Source organism: Bos taurus, chromosome 15 (genome assembly GCF_002263795.3).
Source record: "Bos taurus isolate L1 Dominette 01449 registration number 42190680 breed Hereford chromosome 15, ARS-UCD2.0, whole genome shotgun sequence".
NCBI lineage: Eukaryota > Metazoa > Chordata > Mammalia > Artiodactyla > Bovidae > Bos > Bos taurus.
In genome coordinates this window covers 5,297,979-5,316,468 of record NC_037342.1, presented here as the reverse complement: position 1 = coordinate 5,316,468, position 18,490 = coordinate 5,297,979, and the positions used below count along the sequence as shown (strand labels likewise).

Sequence of the window (18,490 nt, the reverse complement as noted above, 5' to 3'; positions counted from 1 at the left end):
GTGTCTTCCTCTTAGATTGATCCCTTGATCATTATGTAGTGTCCTTCCTTATTTCTTGTAATCTTTATTTTAAGGTCTAGTTTGTCTGATATGAGGATTGCTATTCCGGTTTTCTTTTGCTTCCCATTTGCATGGAATATATTTTCCCCTCCTCTCACTTTCAGTCTATATGTGTCTTTAAGTCTGAAGTGGGTTTTTTGAAGACAGTATATATATGGGTCTTGTCTTTGTATCCATTCAGCCAGTCTGTGTCTTTTGGTTGGAACATTTAAACAGTTTATATTTAAGAAATTACTGATATATATGTTCCTATTGCCATTTTCTTAATTGTTTGAAGTTTGTTTTTGTAGATCTTTTTCTTCTTGTGTATTTCCTGACTACATATGTCCCTTTAACATTTGTTGCAAAGCTGGTTTTGGTACTGAATTCTCTTAACTTTTGCTTGTCTGAAAAGTTTTTATTTCTCCATCAGTTTTGAATGTGATCCTTACTGGGTACAGTAATCTTGGTTGTAGATTTTTCCCTTTCAGTACTTTAAGTACATCCTGCCATTCCTTTTGGCCTGCAGAGTTTCTGCTGAATATTCAGCTTTTAAGTGTCTGGGGTTTCCATTGTATGTTACTTGTTGCTTTTCCCTTGCTGCTTTTAATATTCTTTCTTTGTGTTTAGTCTTTGTTACTTTGATTAGTATGTGTCTTGACATGTTTCTCCTTGAGTTTATCCTGTGTTGGATTCTTTGTGCCTCTGGGACTTGATTGACTATTTCCTTTTCCATGTTGGGGACATTTTCAACTATCATCTCTTCAAAAATTTTCTCATATACTTTGTTTTTCTCTTCTTCTTCTGGGACCCCTATATTTTGAATGTTGGTGTGTTTGATATTGTCCCAGAGGTCTCTGAGACTATCTTCAGTTCTTTTCACTTTATTCAGTCATTTTACTTCAGTCCTTTTACTTTATTCTGCTCTTCAGAAGTTATTTCCACCATTTTATCTTCCAGCTCACTGATTCATTCTTCTGCTTCAGATTTTCTGCTGTTGGTTCCTTCTAGAGTATTTTTAATTTCAGTAATTGTGTTGTTTGTATGTTTATTCTTTAATCCTTCTAGGTCTTTGTTAATTGATTCTTGCATTTTCTCCATTTTGTGTTCAAGGTTTTTGATCATCTTTACTATCATTATTCTGAAATTTTTTTCAGGTAGTTTGCCTATTTCCTCTTTATTTATTTAGATTTCTGTGCTTCTCTTTTGTTCCTTCATTTGTATGTAGTATTTTTCTGCCTTTTCATTATTTTCTTTTTAATTATTGTGTTTGAAGTCACCTTTTCCCAGTCTTCAAGGTTGATTTCTTTCTTCTTCTTGATTTCAGCCTTTCTAAGGTTGGTTCAGTGATTTGTGTAAGCTTTGTACAGGGCGAGATTTGTGCTGAATTGTTTTGTTTGTTTGTTTTTCCTCTGATGGGCAAGGCTGAGAGAGATGGTAATCCTGTATGGTGATTATTGGGTTTGTATTTTTGTTTTGTTTGTTGTGTAGATGAGGTGTCCTGCACAGGATGCTCTTGGTGGTTGGGTGATGCTGGGTCTTGTATTCAAGTCATTTCCTTTGTGTGAGTTTTCACTATCTGATACTCCCTAGGGTTAGTTCTCTGGTAGTCCAGAATCTTGGATTCAGTGTTCCCACTCCAAAGGCTCAGGGCTTGATATCTGGTCAGGAATATGTGGTTTGTTATGGCATTAAGTGAGATTAAAACAAATACTCCAAAACAAGAAACCAAAGAATAACCCCAGACAAATGGTAGTTAGAAATCAGGCAAATAATAATTAAAATAATGGAATTATGCACATATCCATATACACCCATGAGCAAAGTCAAAACAGTCCAACAAAAATAAAGTACAGTAGATTGATCCAGCAAACAAAGGAGATAAAAAATTATATTTACCAGTTAAGAACAAAACTAACTATAGCACAAACTGGGAAACAAAACTAAAGTATGGTGCCAAATGGAAAAACAAAACAAAACAATAATATGTTGAGAGGAAAGAAAGAGAAGAAAGAAAGAATTGATATGCAAAGTTAAATATAGGTAGATAAAGAAGATTTATATACTTTAAAGATTAACTGCAAGGGGAAAAGAATAGTAGGAAAGACAAGGGAATAAGTGGAGAAAAAATATAATAGGTTTTAAAAATAAAAAATTAAAATTATATAAAAGAGAAAAGAAGACAAAAGAAAAAAAGGAAAAAAATGGAAAACTCCACAGTTTTGGGCAAAAGCCCAATGTAGAGGCAGATGTTGATGATATTAGAAAGTGTGACTAAATATACACATATACATATATACCCATAAGCAAAATCAAAACAATCCAACAAAAATAAAGTACAATAGATTGAAGTACAATAGATTGACCTGGAGAACAAAGGAAACCAAAAGTTATTTCTACCAGTTAGCAACAAAACTGAGTAAAGCACAAACTGAAACACAAAAGTAAAGCAAGGTACCAGTTGGGGAATAAAGTAGTGAAAATAAAACTAAAAAATATGTTGAGAGGAAAGGAAAGAAAGAATAGATATGCAAAGTTAAATAGAGGTATATAAAGGTTTATATACATTAAAGATTAACTGCAAGGGGAAAAGAACAGTAGGAAAAGCAAACAAAGGAATAAATGTAGAAAAAATAAGAATAGGTTTAAAAAGTTAAAAATGAAAATTATAAAGAAAAGAAAAAAAATGTCCACAGAACTACAAAAGCCCAACATAGAGCCAGTGGTTTATAACAACAATAAAATATGTGACTGAGAAAAAAAAAAAAATCTCAGAAACTTAATTAGATTTCCTAGTGCCAATAAAATCGACAACTATATCAGAGGGGAGCATAAAACAAGGAATAAAAAAGGAAAAAAACATCTGAATGCTTCTACAGAACAGTGAAAACATAAAAATAATAAATGGTTTTCTGGAGTCACTGCTGTCAGAGTCCTTTACCTTGCTGGGACTCACAGACCACCTCACCTCCCTAGGATGCCCTCCAATGCTGTGCTGGTCTCTGGACCTGCTGTGGGGTTAGCTCAGGTTCTAATCTGGTCCTAATTCTGTATATTCTTGCCTGTAATGTCCACAGCTATCATAACTAGTGTGTTTTCTTTTGTGGGAGCTCTCAGTGGCCTTTTATATTTAACATAGACAGAGTCTACCTATTTGATTGTGTGGATTTAATCTGCAGCTTGTACAGCTGGTTGGGAAGGTTTGGGGTCTTCTTCCTTAGCCACACTGCCCTTGGGTTTCAATTGTGGTTTTATCTCCACCTCTGCATGTGGGTTGTCCACTGGGGTTTGCTCCTGAGGCTGCCCTGGAGGACTTGGGTTTGCCCCTGTGAGGGCCAGGTGTGGAGCTGGTGCAGCTGCTTAGGTCGTGGGGGTTTTGGCAGCACCAGGGAATTGGCGGCTAGTGCAGCAGGAAATATAGTGCCCTAGAAGGGTATGGTAACCAGTATTCGCCAACATGCTCCAGTATTCTTGCCTGGAGAACCCTCCTGACAGAGAAGCCTGGCAGGCCACAGTTTACAGTGTTGCAGAGTTGGACAGGACCCAAGTGACCCTGTGTGCATAGACGCAAGACTTTTTATTGCCTGTGGCAGCTCTGCCCTAGTGAGGGTTGAACGTGAAGTTGGCACAGCTGCTTGGCTTGTGGGGACCCTGGCAGCACCAAGTGTGCAGGGACATGGGCTGCCTCAGCTGCAGGAGTTATGGCCCTGTCAGAGTCTTTTTTCATGCCTCTTGTAGCTGAAGATCAGAAGGCCTCTTTGGCCAGTCTTTCTCCATAGCTTTGCCTATTCAGGCACTTAGAGGGCTCCCTTGCCTGGGGTCCTTCTCTGTTTTTCAGGGCGTCAAGCACATAGAGGGCCCCCCTTGGCTAGGGTACTGCTCTGTAGATTGACGGGTCAGGCACTTAAAGGAGCACTTAGTTCAGGCCATCAGGCGATTGATGGGCCAGCCTCTGTATTGTTCAGCTGCTGATGCTGGTGTGTCGGGGGAGAGAGGCTATGGTGATGGCTTCACCCCCTATGCATGACTCAGCAGTATCACCTTGCTTCCGTGGCTGCCTGGCTTTCCTCTACAGTTTCCTCCCTCACATCCCCTGGATCCGTCTCTCTACAGTCAACAGCAGCCCTCACCCTGGGATTGCTCCACAATCCCTAAACTCCAGCTCCCAGCTGCTGCGCCTTCTAGGGGACCTGCATTCCTGTCCAGAGTGTGTATGGCTGTGGCAAGGACTGTCTGATTCTCATTCCATTTAGGCTGCCACAGATCAGCTGTTTCACTCTCAGCCTTAAATGTTTCTCCTCTAACCCAGACAGTTGTCCCGACGTGGGGATCAGACTCCTGCTTCAGTCCCCCCACCCGCTGAGGGCAGGTCCAGTCCTACTAACACTCCTGTTTTTCGCCGTAGTTCCTTCATCCTACCGAGTTCTGTGTGGTTCTATATATTCTTTTCCGCTGGTCAGGTACTCCTGTCTGCTCTCAGCCTGTGTTCTGCATGCACTTCTGTGTCTGAAGGTGTGTTCCTGATGTATCCATGGAGAGAGATATACTCCACGTCCACCTATTCCTCTGCCATCTTGTTCTCCCTTGCCAGGGTATTCTTTCACATTTGCCTACCTTTTCTGTATGCTTCTGCCCATTACCTTGTTTTTTGGCACTGATTACTTACTCACTACCACTAAGTCCATAATTTTTTGTCCTTCAACCCTATTCCTCCTCTGAGCTTCAGACTCAGATCATCAATAATCTGTTAGATACATCTTCTTGAAAGTCTTATAAGCCTTACAACTCAAAACAGGTTCAAAACTAATTATTTCCTTTCCTGTATTCCTTTTTTTTAGTTATGGCACTACAATATAGCTAATTGTTCAAAACAGAATTTATAAATTGTGTTAGACTTCTGTTCCCTGATAGCTCAGCTGGTAAAGAATCTGCCTGCAATGAGGGAGACCTGGCTTCAATCCCTGGGTTGGGAAAATCCCCTGGAGAAGGGAAAGGCTACCCACTCCAGTATTCTGGCCTGGAGAATTCCGTGGACTGTATAGTCTATGGGGTCGCAAAGAGTCGGACACGACTGAGCGAATTTCACTCGCTCACTCACTCTGTTCCCTTAATCCATGCATCTAAAGAATCCTTAAATTCTGTTAGTTTTACATCCATGATTGTGTCTTAAATATGTTTCACCATGTCCATGTGGGTGATGTTAACCTTCATTTCAGTTCAGTCACTCAGTTGTGTCCGACTCTTTGTGACCCCATGAATCGCAGCACACCAGGCCTCCCTGTCCATCACCAACTCCCGGAGTTCACTCAGACTCACGTCCATCGAGTCAGTGATGCCATCCAGCCATCTCATCCTCTGTCGTCCCCTTCTCCTCCTGCCCCCAGTCCCTCCCAGCATCGTCTTCTCCAATGAGTCAACTCTTTGCATGAGGTGGCCAAAGTACTGGAGTTTCAGCTTTAGCATCATTGCTTCCAAAGAAATCCCAGGGCTGATCTCCTTCAAAATGGACTGGTTGGATCTCCTTGCAGTCCAAGGGACTCTCAAGAGTCTTCTCCAACGCCACAGTTCAAAAGCATCAATTCTTCGGCACTCACCCTTCTTCACAGTCCAACTCTCACATCCATACATGACCACAGGAAAAACCATAGCCTTGACTAGACAGACCTTTGTTGTCTGTCTAGTAATGTCTCTGCTTTTGAATATGCTATCTAGGTTGGTCATAACTTTCCTTCCAAGGAGTAAGTGTCTTTTACTTTCATGGCTGCAGTCACCATCTGCAGTGATTTTGGAGCCCCAAAAAATGAAGTCTGACACTGTTTCCCCATCTATTTCCCGTGAAGTGATGGGACCGGATGCCATGATCCTCATTTTCTGAATGTTGAGCTTTAAGCCAACTTTTTCACTCTCCTCTTTCACCTTCATCAAGAGGCTTTTTAGTTCCTCTTCACTTTCTGCCATAAGGGTGGTGTCATCTGCATATCTGAGGTTATTGATATTTCTCCCGGCAATCTTGATTCCAGCTTATGCTTCTTCCAGCCCAGCATTTCTCACAAGTCTAATGCCTCTTTTATTTAAATTAATTTCAGTGTTTTTTCAGACTGGTGTATATATCTCAATAAAAGTAAATGGCATAGAAGTCTTAAAAGTAACAAAGTTGGAGGGCTTATTATGATACAAAGACTTACTATAAATCTACAGTAGTCAAGGTAGGGTAACACTGGTGTAATGGTAAGCATAGTGATTACTGGAACACTGTGAAATCCAGAAACAGAGTTACACATACATGGTCAATTAATTTCATACAACAGTATCATTTAAATGTGGAAAGGATGATCCTTTTAACAAATGGTACTGGAATATTTAGATATCCATGAAGAGAGGAAAAAAACCTCAGATGTATGAAAAATAACTTGACATGAAACATAGACCTAAATGTACAGCATAAAATTATAAAACTTCAGAAGAAAATTAGGGAGAAAATGTTTATGATGTTGGGTAAAGCAGGGATTTCTTAGATATGATAACAAAGTAGAAGAGGAAAATAAATGAGAACTTGAACCTCATAGAAATTAAAAAAGAAAATGAAAAGGCATGTCACAGACTAGGAGAAAGTATTGACAAATGTATATTTGATAAAAAAAAAACTTGTTTCCAACATGTACAGAAATGATTGCAAGTCAATACTAATAAAACGAACAATTCAGTTTGCAAATAGGCAAAAGATTTGCACTGGCCTTTCATGAAAACATACTTATATAAAGGGGTCATGTGTTTCACAAATATATGAAAAGATACTCAACATCATTAATCAGCAAGGAAATGTGATGCCCTTGTTTTTTGTATGAAAATCTTGTTCTCGACCTTAGCTTTGTGGTCCTCGGCCTGGTAATTCCAAATCTTGAGCTTCTTTGACTTGATTTCTCAGACGAATAACCTTTTTTTCCCTGACTTCTGGTAGTTGGGAATGGAAGTGGTAATATGACTCCACAAATTGCCTATTTAAAAGTATGTTCTAAATATTCTGTGAAGACTTCCCCAAGCCTCAGCTGTGTTATAGTTTTCCTCAGCCCCTGTAGCATTCTTCCTGAAGACCTGTGGCTTGCTTCCTTCTCTGCCTGGTCTCAGTTGCTGTCCTGCGCTCTTTCTTTCCCGTCTTGGTCTACTGCCTCATGTCTGGAGCCTGGCCCCAGAAGCTTCTGGAGAAAGGGTACATGGAAGATAAGTTTTGAGGTCTTGCGTATATGAATGTTCTGCTGTGTTCTTGGTTGGTTGGTTGTGTGCTAGGAATAGTATTCTAGGGTGGAATATTTATGTTTTGTTTAGGTTTTGAGGGCATTGTTCAGTTTTCTCCTAGCTTCCATTGTTGGTGATTAAAACACTATTTTAATCTCTGATCTGTGTTTGGATAACCTTTTTTTGTGTTTGTTTTTTTTTTTTTCCTTCAGAGTCTTTCAGTTCTTGGTTTTCATTGTTCTAAAGTTACAGTGATTTGCCTTGGTTTAGGTTTATTTTCATCCACTGTGTCCAGTATGAGTTCTTACTACCTAACAATTTGCCTCCTTCAGTTCTGGGAAATTTCCTTAAATTATTTTATTGATAATTCCTTTTCCTTTATTTCTCTGTTCTTGGTTATTAGAATTCTTATTTGGGCTTTGGGCTTACTAGTCTGGTTCTCTAACTTTCTTATATTTTTTCACTTTATATTTGTTCTGCTTTCTTTAAAATTTCTTAAAGTTTATCTTTTAACCCTCCTATTCAGTTTTTCATCTTTATTATATTGTTTCTCAGGAGATGTAAAACAATCTCTAGATGTTTCCTTTAGGCAGTAGTGCCCGTTGTGGTTTCATTGTTGCAGCATCTGCAACTAGCCCTCAGGGGGAATTTCATGAAGGTGTCTTTTTCTTGAACATGTCTTATTATTATTTTTTCTTACATGATTGCTTTATACTTAGTTAAAGAATAATTCTTATGCACCAAAGCTGTGTGAGCATGGAAAGGAAGTTTATTGTCTGTGAACTTCACAAGAGGATGATCTGGGCTAAACTGATGGCATAAGCAAAAAGTTTTCACCCGGCATGGCAAAATTAATTCGTTGGCAGATGGAAAATCTTCAGAAGCAATAGTATTTTTAGATAACTGATGATTATGTTCACATTCAGTGTTTACAATATACATTTATGGACTACCTGGCCTGGAAGTAACAGATCAGAAAATCAATTTAATTTTTATACTGTAAAACTTTAGCATATTTTTTTTTCTCAAGGAATTTTAGAAACAAAGTAATATAAACACTTATCTGAAGCAGCTAGTCATTTTTATTATAAAAATATATATTGTTTTTTTCCTTTCAGGAAGTTGAAAGCTTTGTTTCATATTCTTCTAACTTCTGTTGTTGCAATTGGAACACTTTTGGATTACTTAACCTTTAACTAGTAATTTGAAAAACAGTAAAAACTCCATAAAGCATAATATCATTGATAGCTGTATATTAACAAAGGAAAATACTCAGTACTCTGTGGGCCTGTGTACTTCCAAACTAGTGAATATTGTTAAGATACATTGTGTGCTGTGCTACTCTTTTCTCTGGGCTGTTCTGGGAAGAGAGGTTCTAAGACTGTGGCTAACTAGATTACCTAGGTTAGACCTAGAAAAATAACTCGGCATTTTGTATTATAAGTTAGTAATGATAAATATATGACATTTCCGTTTGTTATTTTATTATTTTATACATAACATTTATTTTATTTATTGTATTTTATTTATTTTTATTTATACATACATACATTTATTTTATACATACATACATGTTCAAGCTGGTTTTAGAAAAGGCAGAGGAACCAGAGATCAAATTGCCAATATCCCCTGGATCATCGAAAAAGCAAGAGAGTTCCAGAAGACATCTATTTCTGCTTTATTGACTGTGCCAAAGCCTTTGACTGTGTGGATCACAATAAACTGTGGACAGTTCTGAAAGAGATGGGAATACCAGACCACCTGACCTGCCTCCTGAGAAATCTGTATGAAGGTCAAGAAGCAACAGTTAGAACTGGACATAGAACAACAGACTGGTTCCAAATAGGAAAAGGAGTATGTCAAGGCTGTATATTGTCACCCTGCTTATTTAACTTATATGCAGAGTACATCATGAGAAATGCTGGGCTGGAAGAAGCGTAAGCTGGAATCAAGATTGTCGGGAGAAATATCAATAACCTCAGATATGCAGATGACACCACCCTTATGGCAGAAAGTGAAGAAGAACTAAAGAGCCTCTTGATGAAAGTGAAAGAGGAGAGTGAAAAAGTTGGCTTAAAGCTCAACATTCAGAAAACGAAGATCATGGCATCTGGTCCCGTCACTTCAAGGCAAATAGTTGGGGAAACAATGGAACAGTGAGATACTTTATTTTTTTGGGCTCCAAAATCACTGCAGATGTTGATTGCAGCCATGAAGTTAAAATATGCTTATTTTAGCATATTATAGCATATTCAAAAGTAGAGACATTCCTTTGCCAACAAAGGTCCGTCTAGTCAAGGCTATGATTTTTCCAGTAGTCATGTATGGATGTGAGAGTTAGATTATAAAGAAACCTGAGGGCTGAAGAATTGATGCTTTTGACCTGTGGTGTTGGAGAAGACTCTTGAGAGTCCCTTGGCCTGCAAGGAGATCCAACCAGTCCATCCTAAAGGAGATCAGTCCTGGGTGTTCATTGGAAGGACTGATGTTGAAGCTGAAACCCCAATACTTTGGCCACCTCATGCGAAGAGCTGACTCATTGGAAAAGACCCTGATGCTAGGAGGGATTGGGGGCAGGAGGAGACAGGGACGACAGGGGATGAGATGGTTGGATGGCATCACCGACTCAATGGACATGGGTTTGGGTGGACTGTGGGAGTTGGTGATGGACAGCGAGGCCTGGTGTGCTGCTATTCATGGATTCACAAAGAGTTGGACACGACTGAGAGACTGAACTGAACTTAACTGATGGCATAGAGAGACAAATACCAAATTGTGCAACTGTTTTTTTTCTTGATTTTAATTTTTTGACAGCAGAAAGCCTTTTGTATTGGGATGTAGTCGGTTAATAATGTTGTGGTAGTTTCAGGTGAACAGCAAAGGTACTGGGCCATACATATACATGTGTTCATTCTCCCATCCAGGCTGGCATTGAGCAGTGTTGCATGTGCTTACAAAGGGTCCTTTTGGTTTTCCATTTTAAATATAGCAGTGTATCATGATCTTTCCAAAGTCCCTATCTGTCCCTGCCCCCCTCATCCATAAGTTCACCAAACTGTGTGACTTTCAAAGCCTGCTACTCTAGGTTTGTGACCTAGAGAAAGAAGACACATATTAAATGCTATTCATATTAAATATGTATAATAATATAATAATATGTACATATTAAAGTACATATTCAGAATAGCTGTAACTTTCAATTGGAAAAGTAGGTTAATAAAACATGAAGCACATGAGTAGGGCCTTTAGGGAATATTTTGATACTGTGGAGTTTGAGAAAAGAACTTTCCCCTTTGAGGACTGGTAGCAGAGATACACAGGTAGAAACATTTGTGGAATATAGAAAATTTTAATTGAGTTCATGTGTCAGGTTCCTGAAGGATATGGTAATAGGTTGCAAGGCATTAGTTTTGTTGTTGTTGCCAGCTTAAACTGCAAATTTGTTTCTTTCAATTCAGGTAGAGTGAGAGGGAGGGGACTCTGGTCTCTTTTTGATTTAATTGAAATATAATTGACTCACACCCCTTTATTAGTTTCAAGTGTACAAGATTATGATTCTGTTTATGTATGTAATGTGATGTATTTGTCACAATATGTGTAGAAAGGACACCAAACATTAGTCTTAAAACTCCTTGAATGATTATAATATGGTTGAGAATTTCTGTTATTAGAACTTTTGGAAGGTTTCTTGAAAAATTTCCTCCTTGGTTTTTTGATAGTATAAATAAATACAAACGTTCATAATGTTAAAGCATGTTTATATATGTGGGACTCTTGATTTTTGAATTCATGACTAAAAACATCATGTGTTATTAATATATCATTGTGCTTTTTGAATATTAACTAATTTTTGTTCATATATTGGCATATTATTGTATAATAATTTCAATTAATTTTTGTCTAAAATATAGAAACAAAATCTTAGAATACTATAGCTTATCTCTAAGAATTATCACTATTCCACTATTAGAATTAGAGAAGACTTCTATTTTTAGTTTTCTTGTTTATGAAATGGGCATAATAGTTGGGGTTGTTGCAAGTGTTAAATGTATATTATTATGATCATTTTCTAAATTACGCATTTCTGACAGTTTGATTTTTATATAGTAAACATTTATTGCTTTGCTATTCAGAAAAATTTTTAGTTTTCTTTTTTATGAAATGGGCATAATAGTTGGGGTTGTTGCAAGTGTTAAATGTATATTATTATGATCATTTTCTAAATTGCGCATTTCTGACAGTTTGATTTTTATATAGTAAACATTTATTGCTTTGCTATTCAGAAAAATTAAAGCATATTTCCTAATAGAAATATAGAGTAAATTATAAATCACTATAAATTATATAAATTACTATAAATTATAATTACTATAAATTATAGCATCAGTTTCCTAAGGCATGTTAGAAACTCTCATGTCAATTAATATTAGAAAAGCATTTAATAGTGCTTTTAAAATAACATTTTTGGTATTATGCTTTTAAATGTTGAGTACATTAAAATCAATTGGAATGCTGCTTTAATATTCCTGTAGGATGCTAGTGAGCAAAAGACAGAACTTGAAAGACTGAAGCACAGAATAGCAGAAGAAGTCATTAAAATTGAAGAAAGGAAGAACAAAATTGATGATGAATTAAAAGAAGTACAGGTAAGATAAAAGTAGCAAACACTGTAAGAGCCATTTTTAGTTTTGATTTTCAACTTTGCATTGGAGTTTAAACATTTTTTTCATAAGTTATTTCCTAATAGTATTACCAGTGTGGCTTTCACTTAATACTGTTTATAAAAGAGAAACAGGAAGGAAAGTCTGCTAGGAGAAGTAACCAAATTAGCCGATGGTTGTTAAAAATAATCTTTGTTTTCCATGAATCATATTGTTTACACTGTAGAAGTAAATATTTTGCAGATAAATTAAGACAAAGTCTTAGGCTTTTTTTTTCTTTCCTTGAGACTTGATTAAATATGCAAGCAAGTATTAGAAAAGAAAGGACCTCTTGAAAATGGCAGATTGTCTCAACACAGATTAGATTTTCCAAATTAGACTGTGGCAGTTATGGTGCCGGAAACTCTAGCTTTCCCCACTTGAACATTTTGTACTTTGTGTGTTTTAGAGCATTTTTATATTGGAAGAGAAAGGGTATTAATAACTGGTTATTTTAAATAAAATGGCAATATTAGATAATTTGTAAAGAGTTAGTATATTTCCATATATATTTTTGAATGTATAAATACCCTTTTTGTCTTCTAGCCTCTAGTCAATGAAGCTAAACTAGCAGTTGGAAACATTAAGCCAGAATCTCTTTCAGAAATCCGTTCCCTGCGTATGCCTCCTGATGTAATCAGAGACATTCTTGAAGGCGTTTTGAGATTAATGGGTATCTTTGACACATCTTGGGTGAGCATGAAAAGGTAAGTTTTTGAATTTGTGAAAAATGTTACTTTATGCGTAAATTATACATTCTTTCAGATTTTTATTATGTCTTATATTGTTTCTCAAACTGAACTTCATCTAAGTACGGGATTACACACTTTCCCCTAATATTTCAGGATGGTCTATGTAATCATATTTCAAGAACTATATTTTCCTTCCACTATAAGTGATTGTTAAAAGTGTCAAAGGAGAAGACGAATGCCTTCAAGTGTTTAAGAACATCTTAATAAACATAAATATTGATTTAGTCCTTACTTGGTACAGAGTAATGTATTTACTGTGGTGTACTGATGAAGAAAATATAGTCACTGTTCTCAAAGAGTTTTTCACTCTTGGCAGAGGCAGAGAGACACAGAGAAAAAGTGAGAGCCCCATGAAAATATAAAAGGGATGTAAACCAGAGGAGAAAAGGCTGACTGTTAACTCAGTATATAATGTGGAGCTTTAGATTTCACAGTATAGCAATGGCATTATAGTTTGTGCTGGTATTCATTCTGATAGTAGAGTTCTTTTTCAGTCTGAAATGGGGGAGGAGATTTAAATTGAGAGAGCACGTAAAATATCTTTCTTATAAAGGAGTCAGAATATTTTCTTGCATATCCTATAATGTATTAATTACTCAGGAGTTCACATAAAGGGATGTGGATGGAGTTCAGTGTTATAATTCCTTCATTGTATTGCTTCAGTGTATTCACAGAACCTTAGAAAAACTGTTGTGCATCTTTCTGGAGCTCCTTGTCTATAAAAACCGATGAAATAATGTTACTTTAGAAACTTAAGTACTTTAAAATTACTCTGTTCTGTGGTTAACTAATAGATTGAAAGTATTGTATATACCACTCTGTTAAATTGATATTTTTGTTAAAAATAGCAAACTATATTTAGCCTCATTTGAATTAATAATATGCTTTATTTCTAGCTTCCTTGCAAAGAGAGGGGTGCGAGAAGACATAGCAACCTTTGATGCACGAAATATTCCAAAGGAAATAAGAGAGAGTGTTGAAGAACTTCTTTTTAAAAATAAAGGATCTTTTGATCCAAAGGTAATTTTAACAGATACCTTAAATTCCGTTTCCATACTCTTGTTATATTCTTCTTGTCAAAATGTGATGGTTTACATTATTTGTTTTTTAGTTTATTTAAAAAAGTAAAAGTTTTTTATAATAAGTTGTAGCTGTTATAGCTGGGAAGTATTTGCCAGAAGAATTGGGTAAACTAGAATCTAGAGGGTTGGAGACAGGTTTATTATCTCAGGTGGTGTTTGAGTCTTACGATCTGCTCTCGTCGGTAAGTTCCTAAACAGTCATAACTTCCAATTTGCCTGTATGCTTTTATTTCTTCTTGTATATTAGTCATATAATAACACATCTCTCTGTTGGAATGCTTATATCTAATTCAGGAAACAGTTTAAATTTCATGATTCTTTTTTAGATCTTTTATTCAAAACGTCATGTACTTCTTGATGCCGATAGCAGTTGTTTCAGCAGTGGTTTTATCTAATAAAGATCTATTCTTTGTATTGAAGAGAAAGAAATGGAGCTTGAAGATTGTTGTGGATGGCACATGTATTCATTACAAATGTGGCTAATAATTATTTATGTCAATAGAATGATAGAGTTGTATTAAAGATTGTATGTGGTTCAAAAAGATTTGTTCTTAAGGAAAAATAGTTTATATATTTTTTACTTAATCAAAACAGCAGTTCACTTTATTTTTATTTTTGCTGTAAACCCAAAACTTCATTATTTGGGTTAAATTATTAAACAGATGCTTAAAGAAAATACACTGGAATTAACCTTACCTTTATTTCAAATGAAGTTAGGATGTGGGATAATCTCTGATGTGTTTTTCAGAATGCTAAGCGTGCCAGTACTGCAGCTGCTCCCTTAGCTGCCTGGGTTAAAGCCAATGTCCAGTACTCCCATGTCTTGGAACGAATTCAGCCTTTGGAAACGGAACAGGCAGGATTAGAATCGTAAGTTAAATATAAAATATAAACAACCCTAACCTTCATTTTCATCAATTGATGACATATTATTAGGATTTATTTATTGTCTGTATCTAAAAAGGCAGCTGACAACACTGAGTCATTTAAATACAAATTAAGAATGTAGATCCAGATAATGGAGTGGAGAATGTAGAGTTCACCTCATCTAAACCACAGACACATCAAAACCACATCTCCATGTGGAACTATTATCATGGAAAACTAATTAGAAAATGGCAGAAGAGCTAGATAACAAAACTTGCGAGAAAGATCTGTACATAATTGGGTTGTTGTTTTTCAGTAGCCCAGTCATGTCCCATGCTTTGTGACCACATGGCCTGCAGTGCTCCAGGCCTCCCTGTCCCTCGTTTTCTCCTGAAGTCTCCCCAAGTTCGTATCTGTTGCATCAGCGACACCAGTCATCTCATCCTCTGGCACCCTCTTCTGCCTCAATCTTTCCCAGCGTCAGGGACTTTTCCAGTGAGTCGTCTGTTCACATCAGATGACCAAAATATTGGAGCTTCAACTTCAGCATCAGTCCTTCCAACGAGTATTCAGGGTTGATCTCCCTTAAGATTGACTGGTTTGATCTTCTTGCTGTCCAAGGGACTTTCAGGAGTCTTCTCCAGCACCAGAGTTCAAAGGTATCAATTCTTTGGCGCTCCTCCTTCTTTATGGTCCAGCTCTCACAGCTGTACGTGACCACTGGGAGGACCATAGCCTTGACTCTGCAGACCTTTGTCGGCAGAGTAATGTCTCTGCGTTTCAACACTCTGTCTAGGTTTCTCATCGCAGGAGCTGTGACATCGTCTGATTTCACGGCTGCAGTCACCGTCTGCAGTGATGTTAGAGCCCAAGAAAAGGAAATCTGTCACCATTTCCACCTTCTCCCTTTCTATTGCCATGCAATAGAAACATGTAGAAACATGCCACACATGTCCTGTGTGCACAGGACCAGATGCATGTAGGATCATGTAGGATCACGCGTCTGGTCCTGTTACTGCACTGGGGTGCAGCACTATTTACAGATGAGGAGTACATTATTAAAAGACAAACAATCATACATAAAATAGGCAAGCAAACGGTTCTGTTATATAGCACAGGACATTTTATTCAATATCGTGTAAACTAAAATGGAATATAATTTGCAAAAAATAACTGGATCACTGTGCTATACACCTGAAAGTAACACAGTATTTTTGCTGTATATCATTAGAGACATCACTGTGCTGTACACTTGAAAGGAACACAGTGTTGTTACTGTTTATCATTAGAGAAAAAGGAAAAAAAATGAATAAGTGAAGAGTTAAACAGACCAAAAATATGAAGAAAAAGCAATTAAAAGATGGATAGCAGAATGAACTCATTTTCTTCCTACTGTTAAGTTGTTGGATAGATAAAGTGGGAGAATTTCCTTTAGCAAGAGCAAAATTTTGTAAAGGAATACTTTATTTTGTAAAGTTCAGGTACAAAAAGTAAATTCTAGAAATTTCAGTTCAGTTCAGTCACTCAATAGTGTCCCACTCTTTGCAACCCCATGGACTGCAGCATACCAGGCTGCCTGTCCATCACCAACTCCTGGAGCTTACTCAAACTCATGTCCGTTGAGGAGGTGATGCCACTCAACCATCTCATCCTCTGTCGTCCCCTTCTCTTCCCACCTTAAGTCTTTCCCAGCATCAGGGTCTTTTCAAATGAGTTAGTTCTTTGCATCAGGTGGCCAAAGTATTGGAGTTTTAGCTTCAGCGTCAGTCTTTCCAATGAATATCAGGACTGATTTTCTTTAGAATGGACTGGTTGGATCTCCTTGCAGTCCAAGGGACTCTCAAGAGTCTTCTCCAACACCACAGTTCAAAAGCATCAGTTCTTCAGCCCTCAGCTTTCTTTATGGTCAAATCTCACATCCATACATGACTGCTGGAAAAACTATAATTTGACTAGACGGACTTTTGTTGGCAACGTAATGCCTCTGCTTTTTAATATGCTGTCTAGGTTTGTCATAGCTTTTCTTCCAAGGAGCAAGCGTCTTTTAATTTCATGGCTGCAATCACCATCTGCAGTGATTTTGGAGCCCAAGAAGATAAAATCTCTCACTTTTTCTATTGTTTCCCCATTTATTTGCCATGAAGTGATGAGACCTGATGCCATGATCTTAGTTTTTTGAATGTTGAGTTTTAAGCCAGCTTTTTCACTCTCTTTCACTTTGATCAAGAGGCTCTTAAGTTCTTCTTTACTGTCTGCCATAAGGGTGGTGTCATCTGCATTTCTCAGGTTATTGATATTTCCTCCAGCAATCTTGATTCCAGCTTGTGCTTCATCCAGCCCAGCATTTCACATGATGTACTCTACATATAAGTTAAATAAGCAGGGTGACAATATACAGCCTTGACGTACTCATTTCCCAATTTGAAACCAGTCTGTTGTTCCATGTCCAGTTTTAACTGTTGCTTCTTGACCTGCATATGTTTTCTCAGGAGGCTGGTGAGATGATCTGGTATTCCCATCTCTTTAAGCATTTTCCACAGCATTTGTTGTGATCCATCCAAAGACTTTGGCGTATTCAGTAAACCAGAGGTAGTATTTTTTTTTCTGGAACTCTCTTGCTTTTTCAGTGATCCAACATATGTTGGCAATTTGATCTGCTTCCTCTAACTTTCTAAATCTAGCTTGAACATCTGGAAGTTCATAGTTCACATACTGTTGAAGCCTGGCTTGGAGAATTTTGAGCATCACTTTGCTAGTGTGTGAGATGAGTGTAATTGTGCAGTAGTCTGAGCATTCTTTGGCATTGCCTTTCTTTGGGATTGGAATGAAAACTGACCTTTTCCAGTCCTGTGGCCACTGCTGAGTTTTCCAAATTTGCTGGCATATTGAGTGCAGCACTTTTACAGCATCATCTTTTAGAATTTGAAATAGCTCAGCTGGAATTCCATTGCCTCCGTTAGCTTTGTTTGTAGTGATGCTTCCTAAGGCCCACTTGACTTCATATTCTAGGATGTCTGGCTCTAGGTGAGTGATCACACCATCGTGATTATCTGGGTCATGAAGATCTTTTTTGCATAGTTCTTCTATGTATTCTTGCTACCTCTTCTTAATATCTTCTGCTTCTGTTAGGTCCATAGCATTTCTGTCATTTGTTTGCAGGAAATAAAGAGCCCTTCTTTGCATGAAATGTTCCTTTGGTATCTCTAATATTCTTGAAGCGCTGTCTAGAAATTTAGTGCTAATATATAGTTTTTCTCTAAATGTTTGAAAAATTTTTAGCATATATTTTCTAAAATATTATCTGGCAGGTATGGGAAAAATTTAATGACTTTAGGGGCTTAAACTTTCAATTTGTTACTGAGTCCGTGTTATATTTTATCTCATTTGTTCTGAATGTGAACTAAGAAGTATGTCATTTTCTGCATTGTTCAATTTTTGGTATTTTCTTTCTTACTCTAGACAAGAAGATATTAGCTGCTTAAATAAGTCTCTTATTTTTCTCCTTATTTTTCTCAATATAATACATGAAATTTTCATGTCAAATCATACTATTTATATTATTGTGATTATTTTTATAACTTAAATACTATTTTGTGAGTATATTTCCTTTCTTGTATACTATTTGTTATTCTTAATAATTGCCTTTTTTTTTTTTCAGTTGATTTTTTTCTTTTCTGTTTTTGTGTCACATACTTATCCACAGTCTATCAGAAGCTAAAACATATTTGGAATCTGTGTTCATTTTAACATTCTCTTCAGTTCAGTCGGTCAGTCATGTCCTACTCTTTGCGACCCCATGAATCGCAGGCACGCCAGG

At 36.9% G+C, this 18,490-nt stretch overlaps 1 protein-coding gene across 2 annotated transcripts in view; it reads left to right on the top strand.

Moving 5' to 3' along the window:
• Positions 1–18,490, top strand: part of DYNC2H1 (dynein cytoplasmic 2 heavy chain 1) — a 395,032-nt gene that overhangs the window by 135,691 nt on the left and 240,851 nt on the right. For both annotated transcript variants that reach the window (XM_024975702.2, XM_024975701.2), the window contains exons 56-59: positions 11,805–11,918; positions 12,519–12,679; positions 13,621–13,744; positions 14,555–14,676. In XM_024975702.2, the coding sequence (XP_024831470.1) occupies positions 11,805–11,918; positions 12,519–12,679; positions 13,621–13,744; positions 14,555–14,676 (521 nt within the window). The remainder of the gene's footprint in view (positions 1–11,804; positions 11,919–12,518; positions 12,680–13,620; positions 13,745–14,554; positions 14,677–18,490) is intronic.